The sequence below is a fragment of the Anoplophora glabripennis genome, unplaced genomic scaffold, assembly GCF_000390285.2.
Source record: "Anoplophora glabripennis isolate ALB-LARVAE unplaced genomic scaffold, Agla_2.0 scaffold20, whole genome shotgun sequence".
NCBI lineage: Eukaryota > Metazoa > Arthropoda > Insecta > Coleoptera > Cerambycidae > Anoplophora > Anoplophora glabripennis.
In genome coordinates this window covers 904,817-924,987 of record NW_019416362.1, presented here as the reverse complement: position 1 = coordinate 924,987, position 20,171 = coordinate 904,817, and the positions used below count along the sequence as shown (strand labels likewise).

Here is a 20,171-nt window from a genome sequence, read left to right as displayed (position 1 = left end):
ATATTTGTACCAGCAAAATTTTATATGTGTAGGCATAAATACTACTGCCTGATACCTACGACCGACTTGAACAGAACAGATGCATTAAATGTGAAACTACTTAAAAACGGCCACAAGATAGTACTCTACGTCGAATGACATCATATTTATATAAATAAATGTTAAATAACAGCGGTCAGTAGTTGTAGTTGGAAAGCGAGGGGTGTGCCACAAGTAATTTTTGGTGTACGTTTGAGATATTATAATTGAAAATTACTTTAAAAGTATAGAAATTATTTATTAAAGTATAAAAATTACCAAATTCTTTGGTAAATTACAAAAATTACAAAAAGTATGTATGAAATTACAAAAAGTACGAAAAATTACCTGATAGAGTACAAAGATTTTTAAAATTATTCTTTAAAATTACTGAAAGTACTTAAATAAAATGGTGCGATTAAAAATATTTCATACGGACTAACTTCTGCTGCTTTGCCTACATTTACCTACCTAGGTACTGTTGAAAAAAACAGTCTAGTTTGTTTATAATAAAAATTTGTGTGGAAAATAACAGTAAAAGTAAAAATCTTATTAATAAAACAAATTGTGTTTCTAAATTAGTAATGGAAGTAACCGATCAAAAATATTGAGAAATTTTATGATGAAGAGTAGTTTATTGGGAAAATAATAAAGTATGACGGCATAGAAATAATTGTAAAAAATTGTAAACTTTTATTTTAAATTTAATATAGGTAATATAAAAATAGCCTGAAAACCAAATAAAAGTAGCTTTTCTAATTAAAAAATAAAAATAGAAATAACAAATTAGAACTGAAATTAACACCAACAATGAAGCAAGTCCTATTCAATTTGTAAACCTTTAAGTAACACACATTTTTCTAATCTCTTTATCAATTCCTTGTCCATTTTTTGCTTAAAGAGCATCCGTTGTGTTGAAATATGAGTTTTCTTCTGAATTCAAAGAGTGACCGCAAAATCCGCCTGTTTTTTGAGACTTTGACAGAGGCGACAGGAAAAATCTTAAAAATATCCATGAAAAATGAAAATGAGCATTACTTTCAGTTTTTCAAAAATTTTCGAAAATCACCCTTATTTAGAGATTGAAAAGACAAAAAAAGTGAACAAATTAAGAATCATCAACAGTTGTAAAACTCCAAATATGTTGTTATCAAAATAATATTATGAACGTGAAAATATCTAATTTCGTATTTGATACGGTCTTCTCCGGATTGAAAATCAACCCTTAATATCCCTAAAGGGGTGAAATCATCCCCTAAACGCCAAAAAATGCTAAAAATACATTAAAAGTTACAACTGTTTTTCTTTTTCTTTTATACGTTAATAACTCACAATCACTAGATCCGAAGGAAAATATCCCTAAATGAGGGAAAAACCACCTCTAAGTTCAACCATAAACGTATAAAAGAAAAAGAAAATAATTGTAACTTTTAATATATTTTTTTGCATTTGTAGGCGTTTAGGGGATGATTTCACCCTTTTAGGGATATTATGGGTTGATTTTCAATTCGGACAAGACCGTATCAAATATGATATTAGATATTCATTAGATGTTCATGTATAATATTATTTTGATAATAACATAGAAATATTCGGGGTTTTACAACGGTTGATGATTCTTAATTTGTTCACTTTTTTTGTCTTTTCAACCCCTAAATAAAGGTGATTTTTGGAAATTTTCGAAAAACTGAAAGTGATGCTCATTTTCATTTTTCATGACGAGTATTTGGATATTTTTAGAATATTTTTAGGATTTTCCCTGTCGCCCCTGTCAAAGTCTCAAAAACAGGCCGAAAAATGGCTTTTTTTGCGGTCACTCCTTTCGCTATCTAGTTCTGACAAAAAAAAAATTTGAAAATTTTCAAATACGAATTTTGATTAAGATTTTCTTCCAAAGGTAAGGACCAATTATTTTATGATACGTTATGCCACACCAGACATTTATTTTTTTGAACATTTTTAGCCCAGTATCTATAATTTTGAGAGGGAACCACGCCATTAGTTGTGAATGTTGATTCGTTATTAAGTAAAATATTGTGATGAAAGAATGTTTTCAATTTCTCGCCCATTGTTAAACAAAAGTCCAAACGACGACCATCATCTCCATCAAGCAATTTATAATTAAACACTAGTTTAAATGGATATTTTGTAGCATTCTAAAATTTTTTGAATATGAGATCAACTAATATCTATGTTTTCTGACTTTTTCCTGGATTGTCTTGTACAGAGTTTATAACTATAACAGTAGCAACATCGTTATCATTGTATTCTTTTTTTATATTTTCAATATTCTTTACATCACCAGTGGTATCAAATTTTATAATTAGCTTGCGATCTGCTCTACATTTGTATACTTTTCATCAAAAATTTTTTTGCATATTGATATGAAACCACCGATTATATAACACCATACCTAAGGTAGATTTGTTGCTCCAGGGTTAGCATTATTAATAAAAATTATTCTGGGCAGTTAATAAAAATAAGTATGTTAACTTTGACATTAATAAGGAAATAGCTGAGGAAATATCCATAGTAATTATATGGTATGTAAGATAGTTAAAAATTGCGGCGTCTTTTCATTTGCAAAATGTGATTATCCTTCTTTTTTTTTACTAAATCCCACATTTAAGCATTTCTTGAGTACCCGAACAAATTTATTAAATACAGTTTTTAATGAACACAAAATTTAAAGGCACTGCATAGGGAAAATTTCACATTTTGCAATATTTTGGAAGCCTGGAATGTTTTATTAGAAATTTGATTACTGTCAATGACTTCCCAAGATAAGCAAAATTTTTTATCAAGAATAACTTTTTCTCAAAAATCAATAAAAAAGTTTACAAAAGTGCGGTACCCCATTCGGGAACACACTGTAAATATATATATATTGTGGAAAACTCATTACTCTGTGGATTAATACACCAACCATTATCGTCGAATTACACTCGCAATGTTTTACCTAAATATTTATTAATTATTATTAGCTTTTGTAGTTTTTTAACTTTATTGTAAGTGTTATTTTAGCTACCTAATTCAAATATTTTTTTTTAAAATTACTCCCAACTAATAAAATTATCTATCTAATATTTTCAAAGAAGTATGCAAATAAGTGCAGTTGTAAAAACAAATGTTTTCCTTTTTTCAAAATTATAGTTGGCTTATGAAATTGCATACATTATTAAAAATTATAACAGAATTACAAAAATTATTTGAAGAAGTCTATTAATTCTTATAAGTACATATGTGAAAAAGTCTACAAAGTACGAAAATTACGAAAGTATATTTAAAAATTACAAAAAGTATTAGAACAAATCTATAAATTACTGAAATTACGAAATTATATCAATAAATTATGAAAATTACTGGTAAGTAGCAAGGTAATTTTAAGTAATTTAAGTAGGTGTACGTTTTACTGCTGAGTGGCACACCCCTCGTTGGAAAGCTTCGTGCAAAACAGTGTCTCCCACCGGTATCCCTCAGGGAACACACCTTAGGGCACTATTTTTCTCGTCGCGTATTAAGGTGGCCATATTCCTGGCCGAGAAATAGTGACATTTCTGGCGTTTTTAGGTACTGAAATCTTTAAAAGTAGAACAAAAGTAAGCACAAAAATAAAATCCTTGATGTTTTGTTTATTCATTGTTACCATTTAAATGTACTCAATTAAAATAATAACTAAAAAAAAGCGTTTGTAAAACATGCGTTTGCTGTTATCCTAACCTCACATTTTAAGAATTATTTTCACGTACTTATAAACAAAAGTAAACAATTTTATATGTAGGACTAAGCAAGTAAATGTTATAAGAATATTTACATGTGGAATTATATATAAAAAAGATAGTATTTTCGTAGATTTCAGTACCTAAAACCTTGATGGTTTGATCGTTTTTTGTACCTGTTTATTCGTTTAATTGCGGCGTCTTTGAAAATACTCAGGTGGCATGACATAACATTCCTGTTATTTGATAAGCTTTAGATTATTCAGTTATTAAATGTTTGAAATTATTTGTCTTTGCGGAAAACACTATTTAAAGAATATGGGGCCCTTAATGACAATAATGATGATACTGAATAACGAAGATAAACAATTTTTGGTTACAAAGGTAGCTATGATTATTGGATTGAGTTAAACATGTAGAAGGGGGGAATTAACAGATTTGTTAATAGAAAATGTTATAGGCGAAGGCTTCATATTCAGAATTATACTCGTACTACCAAATACAAAAAAGGTTATTTGATAATTTTCTTTATCACATTTGGAAATTATCCTTCGACAAGCTCATTGATAAAACATCAATGTTATTTTGATTCATATGAAATACAATAAACGACCAGTTAGAATTTATATACTCGCTAAAATTCCAAAACCAAGCAGAATAAAACAATTTCATCTTCAATTCTTGGAGACTCTGGCAACATGTATGTTCAAATACAACAAGAAACTGAATCAGATAGGTGAAGATCAATGTCTACCATTAATCGGACAAACTGTAATAAATGTGTTTTTAATATTTATAATAGATGGTTTAATACGAATGGGCCTGATCATTAGCATGTCCAATCATTTAAAAAAAAAGGAGACAAAATGAATATTGAAATTTACCTCGAAATTTACAGACCAATAATTCCTTGCAACTTTGGGAAATTGTTTGAAATCATAATTTACAATATTCTCTGTTCCATACAAAAGCACATGTCATATTCTCAATATGGATCTATTCCTGACCAATGTACAGTGTGATTCACTATATTTTAATCCCCCCATTAACTATTTTGTTTTTACAGTTATAAAAAAATGTGAAATACAAAAGTTGCACGATTTTGTATGAATTTCTCGAAAATGATAGTAGAAAAACAAATTAATGCTACTTAACTTTGATAATTTAGATGGAACACCCTGTATATTTTTAAATATTTGGATAGACCATTCTCTGTCGAGCATAGTCCCCATTTTGTTTACTAATATTATTACATGACATTTTGGAGACTTTTTGAAACGGAACAAAACGAAATTTACCATCAATATAATAAAATTGTTTGAGGACATAAATAATTAAAATATGTTGTTGGTCAAATGAACATATAATAGAAATTTTCTACACATTATTATACAAATTATTATAATTTTTTACCTTTATTAGAAAACTTTTATAGCGACGCCTATGAAACTGATTAAATTTTATCGCTAGGCGTTTTTATACATGTTCAACTGACTTCGAAAAGACTATACCACTCAGTTCATCGTTAATTATTTGGAAAAGGGTTGTCAAACTGACTGTTACTAAGTTTATCTAACCCGGGATTGAAATTAGATCCTCTTAAATTTTTTAATTCACATAATAGAGTTCTAAATGTTCAATATTGCAGTTAAATATCAGTTGCTGTACTAGCGACCACAGGGGTTCCGCAGGGATCAGTCCTCCGGCCACTGTTATTTATTATATTCATAAACGATATAATAGAAAACATTCAAATGCATGCTCTGTTATATGCTGATGGTCTAAAACTATTAATACTGTCAGAGACTAACTTATGGTGTCAAAATAACAAATTGCCATCGCCATAATATTCCAGCAGAGGTGGTTAAACTCGCTCGGATGCACTTTTTTATTTGTCTACTCGAGAACAAACTAAAATATTCTCCTATTTATAAAATGTACAATAATTTATATTAGTTACCAATTTTTACCACATTTTTAACTGTTCTATTAATGCTATAAAAAGCAATGTTTGTTAAAGTAAGTGTAGATTTATTAAACATTTTTTTTTTGTATTCATTGTTAATATTTTATTCTTGAGCAATTAGTTTGTACGACATTTTTTGTTATTGTATAAATTTTAATTAAAATTCATGTATTTTCGTAACGTAAAGAAATAAATAAAATTTCTAGAGTTAATATGCATTTTCCCCTTTATAATACTAGCACTATAATAAATTTCATTATACTCTTAGTCTCCTCCTCCTAGTATACTCCTTACGGTACTAAAATACAGCATCCAAATGTATCTATTATGACATGCCATCAGATAAAACCTATTTATTTGCCTCAAAACAAATTTAAAACTCCCCCAAGTCTTAATAAATACGAATATAACCCCTTAACAGTCGCAAGGTTATCATTTTTAGAAACTTCCCAGAAATTTTGGGACCTGACCAGAACGTGTGGGTCTCCGCATAGAATCATGCCACGTGGCCTGCCGATCAGCTGTTACGACATAAATCTGTCTAAAATTAAGTGAATCCACGTTTCCCGAAAATACTTATTTTCTAAAAATACCCAACTAAGTATGCGACAATATGCAACAGTTACGAATTCAATGATTTTGCAGTAATAAAATTTTAAATTAAAAAAAGCGAGACCAAAAATAATTATGTATTAAATCATTGATACGACTGCAGTACCGACAGATTTATTTTGATTCGGGTGAATCCTCTACTAATACTATCGCTTTGAATTCGAGGAATAAAATTCGCAATCACGAATGGACTATACGCAACCGCAAGTGTAACCAGAACGGAATCACGTCCGTCCTGGTTTATTTCCCATTCAATTAACGCACTCGTAACAGCATAGTTGCGGCGCGCACACACTTTTGATAGCAATTAAAAAAATTAGACCGTTAATCGAGAACTAGCAGAAGAACAAAACCTTCAATTTATTACGGACTCCGACACAACTCTGCCTTTTTTAATGACGTGCCTATTACCAGTCGTACTGGCATCCTGTTCCTGGGCAACTACGTACTTAGCCTATTCAGCTATTGCTATATTTAGTAGCTATTCGCACTTACTATTTTACTAAGATTGATTATGCATATGCGGAGAGGATAGCACAGCGATAGCGCGTTTTCCCATTCAATTCTGTGAACGCGTCTAATAATTAGTATACAGGGCGTCTGCCGGGTAACGTAGTAAGTTTAATGCTTGAAACTATACAGGGTGATTAATTCATAATGTCATTAATTTTAAGGGAAGATAGGGAAAATGAGTAGAATACGAATACACGATTAAACATTTTTTAAATATTTACGTTGAAAAAATTTTTTTCAAATTATTTAAACCCCCTTTGGGGCCGCTCCTGACCGCTGACCCACAAAGGTTTATCGAGAGTGAATCTTGACCTACCGTATTATTCGGTCACTAACCTAGATTTAAATGCGTTTTTAATCCGTAGCGAACGACAACGAATAAACAGTTTTCACTATGTTTTATACTTGAATATGAGTATTATGTTCAATTAATTATTTAGTTTGTAGTACATATATCTAGTGTCTTATTGCTTTTCAAAAAGTAGTATGGTACCTATTTAAAATGACCGTACGGTTAAAAAAACTCTCAGAATTTACTGCACTCTGATTTTGAAACCAATTGCAAAATTCAAGACTAGGGAAATCAGCTGTTTCGCTTCAACGTTTGAACGCTCTGTGGCTTGCAGCCGCGTTCCCAGTCACATGTGGTGCGAAGTAGGGCTGCCGAATAAACGGGAGTTAAGGAGTAATTTTCTTTTTTTTTTTAATTTTTTCGATTTTCTATATTTATTTAAAAAGTTGTTGACGTTTCGAATATCAATCTGATTTCGTCTTTTAAACTGATACCTAGTGACTTCGTTTTTAATTATTTTTGACAGTTTAAATTTGTTTATTTTTGCCTGTTTTCACGGATACGTCGTATGATATATTATTACACAGCGAGTATGTGAAGATTTGTTATTTTTCACGGTTTTCCTTTTAAGTATCCTTAACCCTCAAAGGTCACACTAGTGAGAATTCGCACCACCGTTTTTTTTAACGGCTGGCATTTGTCAGGTAGCAGCTGTCTAGGATTCCCCCAACCACGATAATTCCTTCTATAGCCCAAACAGCCGAGCCGTACCACAGCTGGCCTCATTTATTTTTTTACTCAATAGCGGTGCGTCGTACGGTGCGTATAATCTGAGGAAAGTTTTTTACTTCATAATTGAACAAGGAATTAAAAAAAAAAATTTTTAAAAACCAGCGGCGTCCTATTTTTTTTCTTTAAAAATAGCTAGTGACGTGCCAATACGCGCGTCAGTGGTAAGACTAAAAAATCGTTTTATATTGCAAAGTACGCGTCTGCCATAGCTATTGACAGGTCTAAAATTTCATTATAATATCTTAAGCGGTTTTGGATAAATTTAATTTTTACTGTTTTTTTTAATGAAATTTTAACATTCTGTAGATCGGTAGCCTTTGCGGACGTATGTTTATAGGAACTTTTTTTTATAAAATGACCTGGGCAATCACCCTCTTAAATATTGCCGCGTCTTTTTTAAATACGCTGTATACAGGTAAAGTATTAAATACAAGTGTTAATAAAAGCTTAATATATTTCTAATTATTTATATTTTGGGAAAATGTTTATTTTATGTATTTTTTTTTATTTTTATTAGTTTATTTAATTATTATATTTTTATCTTTCAATAAAAATATATACCTACTTTCAAAATGGCGTTATCATTTTTGTCATGACAAAAAGTTTTTAACGTTCATTCGAACAAAAACTTAATCAGAATGTTAAAATTATTTCGTAAAAATTATACTGGAAATTCTTAATCAAAGTACTACTGTTAATGAATGAAATGAATGACAGTTGAAGTTAATTCAATTATTTTTATTCAAATAGTCATTCAAAACATATTGTAATCTTCCCCTATTCCTTAAAACCTTATTAAGAAATTTTGAAATCTTCTTTTAATTTCTAATAATCCTATTGAAATCTTAAATAATCATTGAAACCTACTAAAATAACTCTGAAATCTCCCGAAATGTTTTGTAATCTGTTGAAAGATATTGTAATCTTGATTTTTTATATGAAATTTGTAATCTTTTTTTAATTGATATTGAAATCTGCAGATACATTACAAGAGATTTCAGAAATTTTGTAATCTTCGTACTTTTTTTCCTTAGCGGATCGCCCCTCGAAAAAATCACGACTTAAAAAATGCTATTCGAGATACCGGGAAAAATCGATAATATAATTTTATCAATAAGGGGTATTTTTTTAAAATATAGACTTTGAGGTTCAAAATCATTTCTTGCCTTTTTCTCTGGCCATTATTTGTAAAAAATACGAATTTAAGTCATTTCTCGATTTTTTTTCCAGTTGCATTTTTAGTAACAAATTAACTTTGTTTACAAAACTAATTGCATCATTCGATTTCTCGGAAATTTTTACCTCAGTTTTGATATAAATACGTTGTTTTAGTTAACAATAAAGAAGACATAAAGGTTCAAAGTTGGCAAAATCCCAATTTGCACTAGTGTGACTTTTGAGGGTTATACAAACGTAATTAAATTTTAAAGAAATATGGAAAAATTTGTACAAATTTGCTGTCGCTCTGTAAAAGTTTGATATTTACGTTTATTGGTGAAAATAAAATGGCAAGGGTAGGAAGGTCATAAAGATTTTTATGAAGATATTTCATAGTTTGACGTAGATATATCTAAAAACAGGTGCTTATGTACTTAACTTTTCCTTCGTGTTTTATACAAACAGCTGATCTACGTTATGCATAAGTGAAATCAGCGGTTCTAAACAAGTTTCGAGTTTTTTTATTCTTAATTTTTCTCGAAAATAAACCAAGTTCTACACACAATACATTGTATCGTTTAAAATATCTCTAAGACTCATCCTGTGTCTAACTAACGACAATCAATTGTCATTCAATTTCTGTTATTTTTACTGTTTCCCGAACTGAGCGCTCTTTGTAAATTTTCGATCAGATCTCATCAGTTTTCAATGGTCAATAGATCAGGAAGTGATTGTGCCTTTTGATGGTTTATTCTAGATCTAGAGTTAATTGTGAATAATTTGTGTAATATTTTGTTTCATTTTTTAACATCCCGCGGACACCGCGCTATCTCAACAACATGCTACGGCTAAAAAATCGCGAACGGACTATACACCCCGCATACGGCCATTCCAAGGAACTGAAACGTCTGAAAACCCGAACCTACCGACGAACATCCGCCGTACAGCGATATGTTTCAGTTGGCATTAATTAAAGGAAACCAATCTTGTAATCATCTCTGGTGAGTCACCGCGTTGATAAACTCGCACCGAGCTATTGTTACTAGCCCGATCTTTTTGTATGCATCGTATAGTGCCTCCCACAGCCTACTCTAATGACTTATTAATTACCGTCTATCAGATGGATGTCGCAGATACGATCCCAGATACAATTCAATCATCGGAAATTACGATGGATTGCTCGCCGCCGGTCGACAACTTTAATTTAAGCGGCTGTTAAAAAAATCCATTGAGTTAATTTTCGCTCATTCATGAAGCCATCGGTTTAATTTATTGGAAAATGTAGCGAATCGATGTCTATAATAGATTTTAAATTAAAATTAGTTAATAAGAAGTAAATTTATACATGCATACGTTTTATAGTTGCCGGAGTTGTTTAACAATATCTCTGAAAAAGTTCAGTTACAGAAAAACGTAATTACACATTTTCTCGAGGGGCGATCCGCTGATGTAATCTTCGTACGTTTGCCATGGAATCTTATGTAATTGTTTCTGAAATCTTTGCAATCTCCGTGTAATTAAGACGTTTTAATATTTATCTTTCTGAAATTTTGTAATCATCTAAGAATCTCTTTAAAATTGAAATCTATGAAATTTTATCTGTAATCTATGTAATCTTATCTGTAATCTATGTAATCTATCTGTAATCTACGTAATCTTATCTGTAATCCTCGCTGTAATCTATGTAATCAGCTAATGAATTTCGTCGATGTAGTCGTTATACAACCCCCCCCCCCTACCTCATTTTCCAAAGAATGCCACAGAAACCTCGACAGAAACCTATATGGTGCGATTGGTGTGTTCCGAAGGGCAATCCGCCAAGGAAAAAACAGACGAAGATTACAAAATTTCTGAAATCTCTTGTAATGTATCTGCAGATTTCAATATCAATTCAAAAAATATTACAAATTTCATATAAATAATCAAGATTACAACACATTTCAGGAGATTTCAGAGTTATTTTAGTAGATTTCAATGATTACTTAAGATTTCAATAGGATTATTAGAAATTAAAAGAATATTTCAAAATTTCTTAATAAGGTTTCAAGGAATACGGGAAGATTACAATAAGTTTTGAATGTCCATTTGAACAAAAATAATTGAATTAACTTCAAATGTCATTCATTTCATTCATTAACAGTAGTACTTTGATTAAGAATTTCCAGTATCAGGCATTTTTTGGGCAAAAATTGTAACATTCTGATTAAGTTTTTTGTTCGAATGAACGTTAAAAACATTTTGTCATGACAAAAATGATAATGCTATTTTGAAAGTAGGTAAGTATTTTCCCAAAAACTAATAAATAAAAAATATATTAAGCTTTTATTAATACTTGCATTTAATACTTTACTTGTATACAGTGTGTTTAAAAAAGACGCGGCAATATTTAAGGGAGTGATTGCTCAGGTCAGTTTATAAAAAAAGTCCTATAAACATAGGTCCGCAAACGCTTCGTTACCGATCTACAGAATGTGAAATTTCATTAAAAAACAGTAAAAATTAAATTTCTCTAAAACGCAGCCCCTTATTATTACCTACTACAAACAACAGTATGTACCACATTTCAAAAATCAATCAAATTTGATAATTTGAATTTCTTTGTTCAATAATTTAAATTTCTCAATTAAAACAACATTGGGTTTAGGTGCGCAATAAAATGTTTTTTATTTTTTTACTCAATAACGGTGTGACGTACGGTGCGTATAATCTGAGGAAAGCTTTCTTCTTCATAATTGAACAAGGAATTAAAAAATTATATTTTTAGAAAAACCAGCGGGGTCCTATTTTTTTCATTAAAAATAGCTAGTCACTGGTAAGACTAAAAAATCGTTTTGTATTGCAAAGTACGCGTCTGCCATAGCTATTGACAGGCCTAAAATTTCATTATAATATCAAGAGGTTTTGGAGAAATTTAATTTTTACTGTTTTTTTAATGAAATTTCAACATTCTGTAGATCGGTAACGAAGCGTTTGCGGACGTATGTTTATAGGAACTTTTTTTTATAAAATGATCTGGGCAATCACCCCCTTAAATATTGCCGCGTCTTTTTTAAATACACTGTATACAGGTAAAGTATTAAATACAAGTGTTAATAAAAGCTTAAAATATTTCTTATTATTTATTTTTTGGGAAAATGTTTATTTTATGTTACTTCTTTTTTTTTATTTTTATTAGTTTATTGGATTATTATATTTTTATCTTTCAATAAAAATATATACTTACCTACTTTCAAAATGGCGTTATCATTTTTGTCATGACAAAAAGTTTTTAACGTTCATTCGAACAAAAACTTAATCAGAATGTTACAATTTTTGCGTAAAAATCATACTGGAAATTCTTAATCAAAGTACTACTGTTAATGAATGAAATGAATAACAGTTGAAGTTAATTCAATTATTTTTATTCAAATGGACATTCAAAACTTATTGTAATTGTCCCGTATTCCTTGAAATCTTATTAAGAAATTTTGAAATCTTCTTTTAATTTCTAATAATCCTATTGAAATCTTAAATAATCATTGAAATCTACTAAAATAACTGAAATCTCCTGAAATGTTTCGTAATCTGTTGAAAGATATTGTAATCTTGATTTTTTATATGAAATTTGTAATCTTTTTTGAATTGATATTGAAATCTGCAGATACATTACAAGAGATTTCAGAAATTTTGTAATCTTCGTACGTTTTTTCCTTAGCGGATCGGCCCTCGCATTTTCTTTATATACTTACTTACATTTTTACATATTTTATTGTTATCAACCAAAACTAAAATTAACAGTTAGTTCATAGCAATTATTATAATCTGACTTTTTGTGACGGACAAATTCAGTCTCGGAAAGCAAGAAAATAAAACGCATTAACCACCAGTTCATTGAAGAAATTTGATTACAATTCAAGTAAATCGAATTCGATTGTTAAAGTATGAAACATACGGTTGGTTGCTTTTAGGTTTTAAATTGAAGAAATCTATATATGTAAACTATAGAAGCATTAATCTCTTGGTTAATCATTTTATAACAAATTAAAATTCACCAAAGAATACGAGGATTCATTTTTGGTCACCATTTGTGAATCACCCTGTATGTTAAATTATATTTAAGTACTTTTTAAACATATGTACATAAAAAATCAGTAAAAACCGCTATTATACTTCTTACGACGTTCTTTCTTTTTTATGCGATACTTTAGACTGGAAATATTTTATTTATATACAGGGTTCTTCACGGAAAGTGGTCTAATAAACGTTTCGGAGAAACCAATAATATGACTCTGAAATTGTGTTTACGCGGGTTATCAGATATGCTCTCTTTAATGAAAATAATGTATGTCACCGATATAGCGCTCCCGCTTATACCGGAAGTAGCTGTCAACTTCGTTATTTTAAATGGAACAACATGTATATTATTGCATTATCGACAAGATAAAATAAAAATAAGTCAAAAGTGTTAAAGGTTTCCTGTACCTAAATCTAACCGTTTTCGAGATAATCGACATTTTATAAAAATTTTGACAGATGCAAGAGTTTCCAGCGGGATAGGTACTATTATTAGTAACTGCTAATAATTTGGCATGAATAATAAATCACACGCACACAAAATACGCTAATATTTATTAATATAAAAATTTGACACAAGCCTACTTAGAAAAGAAAAAGCAATATCCGCGCCTGAGAGAAAATCACCACAAAATTCATTGAAACTTTTAAATACAAATAACTCAGAAACCGATAAATTTACAACCTAAACAAGAGTACATTTTTATGTAGAATTGAACGTTCTTTAAGATTAGATTAGATTAAGCAACGTCAAAATAAGCTTCAAATTCGTAATTCTTACACCAAAAAACACAACACCACCAATTTTTAGTCACACTATCAAAACTTTCTCGATTATTGAGAAATTTCAGAATAAAATTTAAACTTTTAACACCCTGTATTTCTTAAAACCAGCACAATTCGTATAAGGCATGATGAGCAAAAACATAATATTTTGGTGTTTAGTATCTTCTGTGTTGGCCCATTCCTTCTGACTCACCCTGTATATTTAGTGCAAGTAAATAATTTACTTTTTTTTCGTTGGAAACTTTTACAATAACTGTCAAGCAAATAAATACATCAAAATCGGTGGAAATTCCATTAAATATACAAATCTGAAGAACCTGATCGGGCAATCTGAGCAAATGCAATCGCCAAGAAATTAAACTGACATCCTCGCAATCTTTAAGAAATTCCAAAATTGCCGCAATACATGTCCATTTTATTGGGAGTGAAACAATTCCATATTTTTAGACCAAATTCCTAACACTGGACATATTACAGTTAAGTTTTACACATAAATCAAATAAAAAGCCTAAATTATTGCGGCAATAAAATGCAGCACTTGAAAGATGTCGTTGCGGGGAAAATTTAAATATAAATGCGAATCATCACCATATGCTCAACTTGAGTAATGAAATATAAATAATAATACAAGCAGGTAACAATTGACAAACAGTAACATCAGTATGCATAAAACAAAGTGACCTAAATTGTCTAGATCAGGTTAATTCGTGTATTTTGTCATAGTTAAATTACAGATACAATCTTGAACGTACAAACTGGGAAATCCCACAAAATCCAGGGAAATTCCTAGCAATAACTGGAAGTCCGAAAAATTCTGGAGGAGGTCTAAGTTGTGGAAAATCTAATGAACTGCAATCTACCTACCCCTCGCTATTTAGGTATCCAATGCTTTACTGAGCAAATTTGCATGTATTTAACGATGTAAATAGTAAACTACCTATCTCGAGTACTAAATCGTTATCATAATAGGTTCTCAACGCAATTTCTACAACTATTTATTTCTGATAAGCCCAATAAAAAATATACCTCGAAATGTGCAATATCAATTTACCAAACGCAACTATCTAATCTTAAAATTAGGAAAATTGGCGAGGTGACTCAGGAAGAAATGTATAAATAAAATATGTACCCAAGTAGTGTATAATCTATTCTTGGGCGTTTCATACAAACGTGTGATTAAATGCATAATCAAGAGTGTCAGTAACAAAACAAATACAGCACTATAAAACAAAAAACTAAACCCAACATTTCGCAATTACGTATAAGGCTGGTATAATCCGATATGATAACAAAATTGATTAACCTGTCAAGAATTTTCAGTATAGAGATACCCTCATCCTGCACGTGGAAAAGTAGATGAATTTTTTATGCAGAAGCGAACTGATACAAGCCCCAGGCAATTGGTGCATTTGAAGGGCAACATGATTCACTTACAACCTTGTTTTTAGTTTAAATGCAATCAACAAGGCAAATTATTCATATAATTTCTTGGTACATATTTTTTTAAGGAAACAGTATGATTGCCGCAATTACGTTTATTACCGAGTAGTACGGTGAGTTGCATTTCTAGCATTCCAAACTTCCCATAGGAAAACAAATTGTTACAATTCGGTACAAGAGACAGGGCCGTATCCAGCCGGTTTCGGGGTCTAGTGGCATGATTTACATCTTGCTCTATGAAAGCTTTTAAGGTTATGTGCTAACCGAAGAGAACTAGAACTACGCTACAACAAGAAAACAAATGTTTTTCATAAGACAACAAACGCATAGTAGTTTTTTTCTCACGTATTACTTATTTACTAGTTTTGCTCTCAAAAATAACATTAATACAATACTACTACTTACGGCAAATGAATGATGTTTATTTTTCAGAAAGAAAGTCTTAAATTCCATACAATTGTTCTTATTAACAAATATGATGACTAAATTCGAGGTCTACAATACATCTTAAAACAAGTCGTCAAATTATTTGTTAATAAAATGGATTGTGAGGAATTTAATATTTACTTTCTGTTTGCTTAATAATGAAGTCACTTTTATTGATTCTGAGCAAACGATGTTTACTTTCATCTTCCTGTTATACAAATATTCTTTGTGATCATTTGACATTCTGAAGATTGGTAGATCGGAGTCGAAATTAAATAAAAAGGTCAAAACTTTAACAACATAATAAATATTTTGTTTAGCAAATTTTTGCACAGGGCGTTTCTAAAACATGACGCCAAACTTACAAAAATTAATTTTATCAACCTACGTTCAGGGATATTTAACCAAATTTGTGTATTTTTTTTAATTTCAATTTGAATAATACAGGGTGTCTCGCATAAGAACCGACACAGGGCAGGTGCATGAAGGAGGGGTGTCCAAAATATTGTAATTTAACCAAACTTAACTATATACAAAGTTGCACCCCCGAGGAGTTATTAGCCTCCAAAGTGAGGCCCTAAATTTTGAAAAAAGTTAATACCTATGCAACACTTTACTGTAGAAGAACCAAATTAGGTACATGATTTAGGTTTATTACTAGTCTTTTTTTGACTATGATTTAAAGTTAATTGAAGCACTACAAGGTGTTCATTGGGGATAACTCACCCCTAAAATTATACTGAACTTTTTTTCCATTGACCGAATTGAAATATAGTAATATTAATTCACAGCAGAATTTAATTTAAATTTTTTTTATTGTTAAATTTAAAAAACTTGGTTTTCAAAAAAAAACGTATTAACTGACACAAGATTTTAACAGTGTTCATTAGTAGGCTTTATCTTTCAAATTTGACAATTGGCCATATAAATTTTACTTCACTTCTCTCATAATTCTACAAAAGAAAATAAGTACCTAGGTAGTTTTTAAATAAGCAAATATTGTATTAAGTAAAAAACAAATAAATAATAAAAACAATAAATGATATTTTTTCAACAACAATCAGAGGCAATTGTTGAAATAAAATAATTTTATTACTAACTGGCAAGTTTGAAAGATAAATTCATTGCCTACTACTGACTTTTCGATTATTTTCTAATAAACACTCTTAAAATCTTGTTTCAGTTAGGTAATATGGTTTTGCTTTAAAACCATAGTTTTTCAAATTTAACAAGAGTAAAAAAAAATTTAAAATTAAATTCTGCTGTGAATTAGGTAGTATTATTACTTTTCAATTTGGTCAATGAAATAAAAGTTCGGTACAATTTTAGGAGTGAGTCATCTCCAATGAACACCTTGTAGTGCTTCATATATTTTGGACGGTTCTTATGCGGGACACCCTGTATAGCACCATCCTGAATAAAAATTTGAATCAATTTTGGCTATTTCCACCATTTTTGCTTAAAATCACATTTCCTATCTCCCGTTTCAGTTTGGTAACATGTTTTAAAAACATCCTGTATTCAACTAATAAATAAATATGACGATTAAAAATAATAAGTGCATATTAATTGTACATAAACATTTTTGATAAAATTATTTTTCGCCGGTCCATACTTATCAAACAGTGAAAAATTATATAATAATGACTGTATTGAGCAACACAACAATGCAAGAACATTGAAGATACAATCAGGCAATTAGTGTCAAATTAAAACTGACCTTTTGAAAAAAATCTGCATAGCCGAGTGGAAAAAAAGGTCACGCCGATATTTTTTATGCGGAAAATATATTTTCAAGCAAATTCTCTGCACATTTTATTTTACGCTGTTCCACTTTATTGTTTAAGTTTTTCTGTAGTACTCTATAAAATTGTAAGAATCAACACAAGTGGCCTTGAATGGAGCAACATTTGCCATTGTTCTTGATAATCCCGTACAGCAATTTATTTAAGTTTTTTTATTATTATTATTCTGGGATTATGTATGGACAGATAAATGAGCATCGATAACTATTAAGATCATCATTTGATACATCATCAATCAATATAGATAGATACAGGGTATCCTGGTTTATGGGTAAAAAAATTATTGACCATTTTTTTTTTTTGAACCGATACTTATATTTGGAAATTACCTATAACTTTTTCAAAATTGAATGTAATATGCCTGCTATGATTGTTTTTGGAGTCAATTTTTGAAAAAAGTGATTTTTATTCCCAAACCTAACAAACCATATTTATTTGTATACCTCTTGACTTAGCCCGATGCAATTTTTTTAAATATTAAGAAACGATTTCACAAGAAAAAGTGTGAATTGTTCCTGAAGAAGGGTAAATTGTTTTTTTTCTTTGAACATTACTTAATATAGAAAGAAAAACATTACAATACAAATCAAGAAAATTATTATAATTATTAGTATTTATGTATTTCAAGCTGTAGTTATTTGAATTTAAGTATATTACCTCTGTTTACAGTACTTATGTACAGTAAATAATAATATTTGGTTTTATTATAACTAGGTACAGTGTAATGTATTTTTATCAAAACTGGATACCTACATTTAGGCATATATCCGAAGATATCAGACTTCAATATCAAATCTGCAAAGGTCTTAAAAATAACTTTTTGTTACAATGAAAAGAAATAAGTAAAATACTTTTTGAGATCCCATGGTCCCCAGTCTTTAATCAAATTTTTTATTTTGCTAATTTTCAGTTTCAGAGTTTAGAGGACTTAAAAATCATTCCCTAAAAGGTGGTATGACTTTTTCGCTTAATAAGGACTTTTGGAAAGTGGTACGGGGGCATTTTGGAGCATGAAGAATAACATGGTGTTATTAGGTATATTTCGGGTAAAAAAAAATACAACTGTTTTTTTTAAATGACCCCTTTAAAAAATCATAGCAGGTTTGGGATTTGCAATTTTGAGGAAATTATAGTTTCCAAATTCCATTTTTAGGTTGTAAAAATATAATAAATACATTTAAGTTTACTTTGTTTTTTACTTGTTAAAAGTAATAACGCGTATAAATTGGGACACCCTGTAGGTAGTACTTTGTTTTTAAAGTAAAATTTTTACATACCTATTCAAGGATTCCTATATTTTATAATTTAGTTTTTTCAGTAATTATAACCTATATTTCAAAGTATATGTAAAAAGCAAAACATCTGTGCACATTTTAGCTTCTAATTCATATTGTGTCATCATAAAAGTAGTTTTAGATGATAGTTTCTGTTACACTTGGCTTTGAGATGTGCTGTAAGATCGCTTACATTTTTAAGACAAATTTTTGACATAAATATCACATTTAACTGTTCAAGTAATGCAACGATTGTCTACTCACCTCGAGTTATTGTTATGTGCAGTCTTCGCATTCCCGAAGGCCTCCAGCACCGGCCCCGCACTCAAAATTGTCTGTTCCACTCCGCTACCGTGCGAACCCTTATGACTGAGGGCCGTCAAGTGATGTAACAAAAAATTCGTACTCTCAGTCTTGCCGGAACCACTCTCACCACTGATCACAATACACTGATTCTTCCTGTCTTTCAACATGCAATGGTATGCGGTGTCGGCCACCGCGAAAATATGGGGAGGCAAGTTGGGCCCTAACCGTCTATTCTGATACAACTTCACGTACTTGGGGTTGTAAATGGGGTAAAATTTGAAGGGATTGAGCGCTATGAGTATGGAGCCCACGTAGGTGTAGATGTGGCCCGCGACGAACCTCGCCCGGAGGTTTTCCAGGAGGGTTTGTTCGTTTAAGTCGGGTAACTGGCACAAGTCGGGGTACTCCCGGTCTTTGGGCTGGTATAGGAAACGGTGGAAGTAGTCTTTGATCAGCTGGGGATCCATCACGAACTGGTCCCGCCATACGCACTCGTTTACCCTCTCCCTCAAGTAGAACCTGTACGAGGTGTGATCGGGTCGGTTCTTCGGCCACAGCATCATCAGCTGCACGGGGCTTTCGCTGGGGGAAAGGCTCCGTTCCTTGCATTCTTGCCCGAAATCGTCCCCGATTACTTCTGCTAGTTCGTACGAAACGTTTTCGTTCAAGGTAAGTCGTTCCACAATACAGGAAACGATTTCCTCGGAAGTGGTCTGTTTGCTGGCCTCGACCGACAGGGCCTCGTAGAGGGCGGACAGGGCCCCCACGTACACCTGCACTATGTATCGGTTGTTCTCCGTAGAAGGCATCATGTTTGGGCATCCATTATATGATCCAAATTTTGAACTTGACGAATGTTCTGGGCACTAGCGGGAACACTTTGCACTGGATCATTTTACTGTTTCCAGCACTTTATTATTTTTAGTTTGACTGCTTCTCTCCCACTCATCGTTATTACTGATGTACAAATCACCCTGAAAATAAAACATTACGTTAAAACACAAGCTCCTC

General features: G+C 30.9%; 1 protein-coding gene across 4 annotated transcripts in view; it reads right to left on the bottom strand.

Moving 5' to 3' along the window:
- LOC108907475 (unconventional myosin-IXa) overlaps positions 1–20,171 on the bottom strand; it is a 65,511-nt gene that overhangs the window by 44,694 nt on the left and 646 nt on the right. For all 4 annotated transcript variants that reach the window (XM_018711201.1, XM_018711184.1, XM_018711210.1 and 1 more), the window contains exon 2: positions 19,119–20,134. In XM_018711201.1, the coding sequence (XP_018566717.1) occupies positions 19,119–19,972 (854 nt within the window). In that variant the 5' untranslated portion in view covers positions 19,973–20,134. The remainder of the gene's footprint in view (positions 1–19,118; positions 20,135–20,171) is intronic.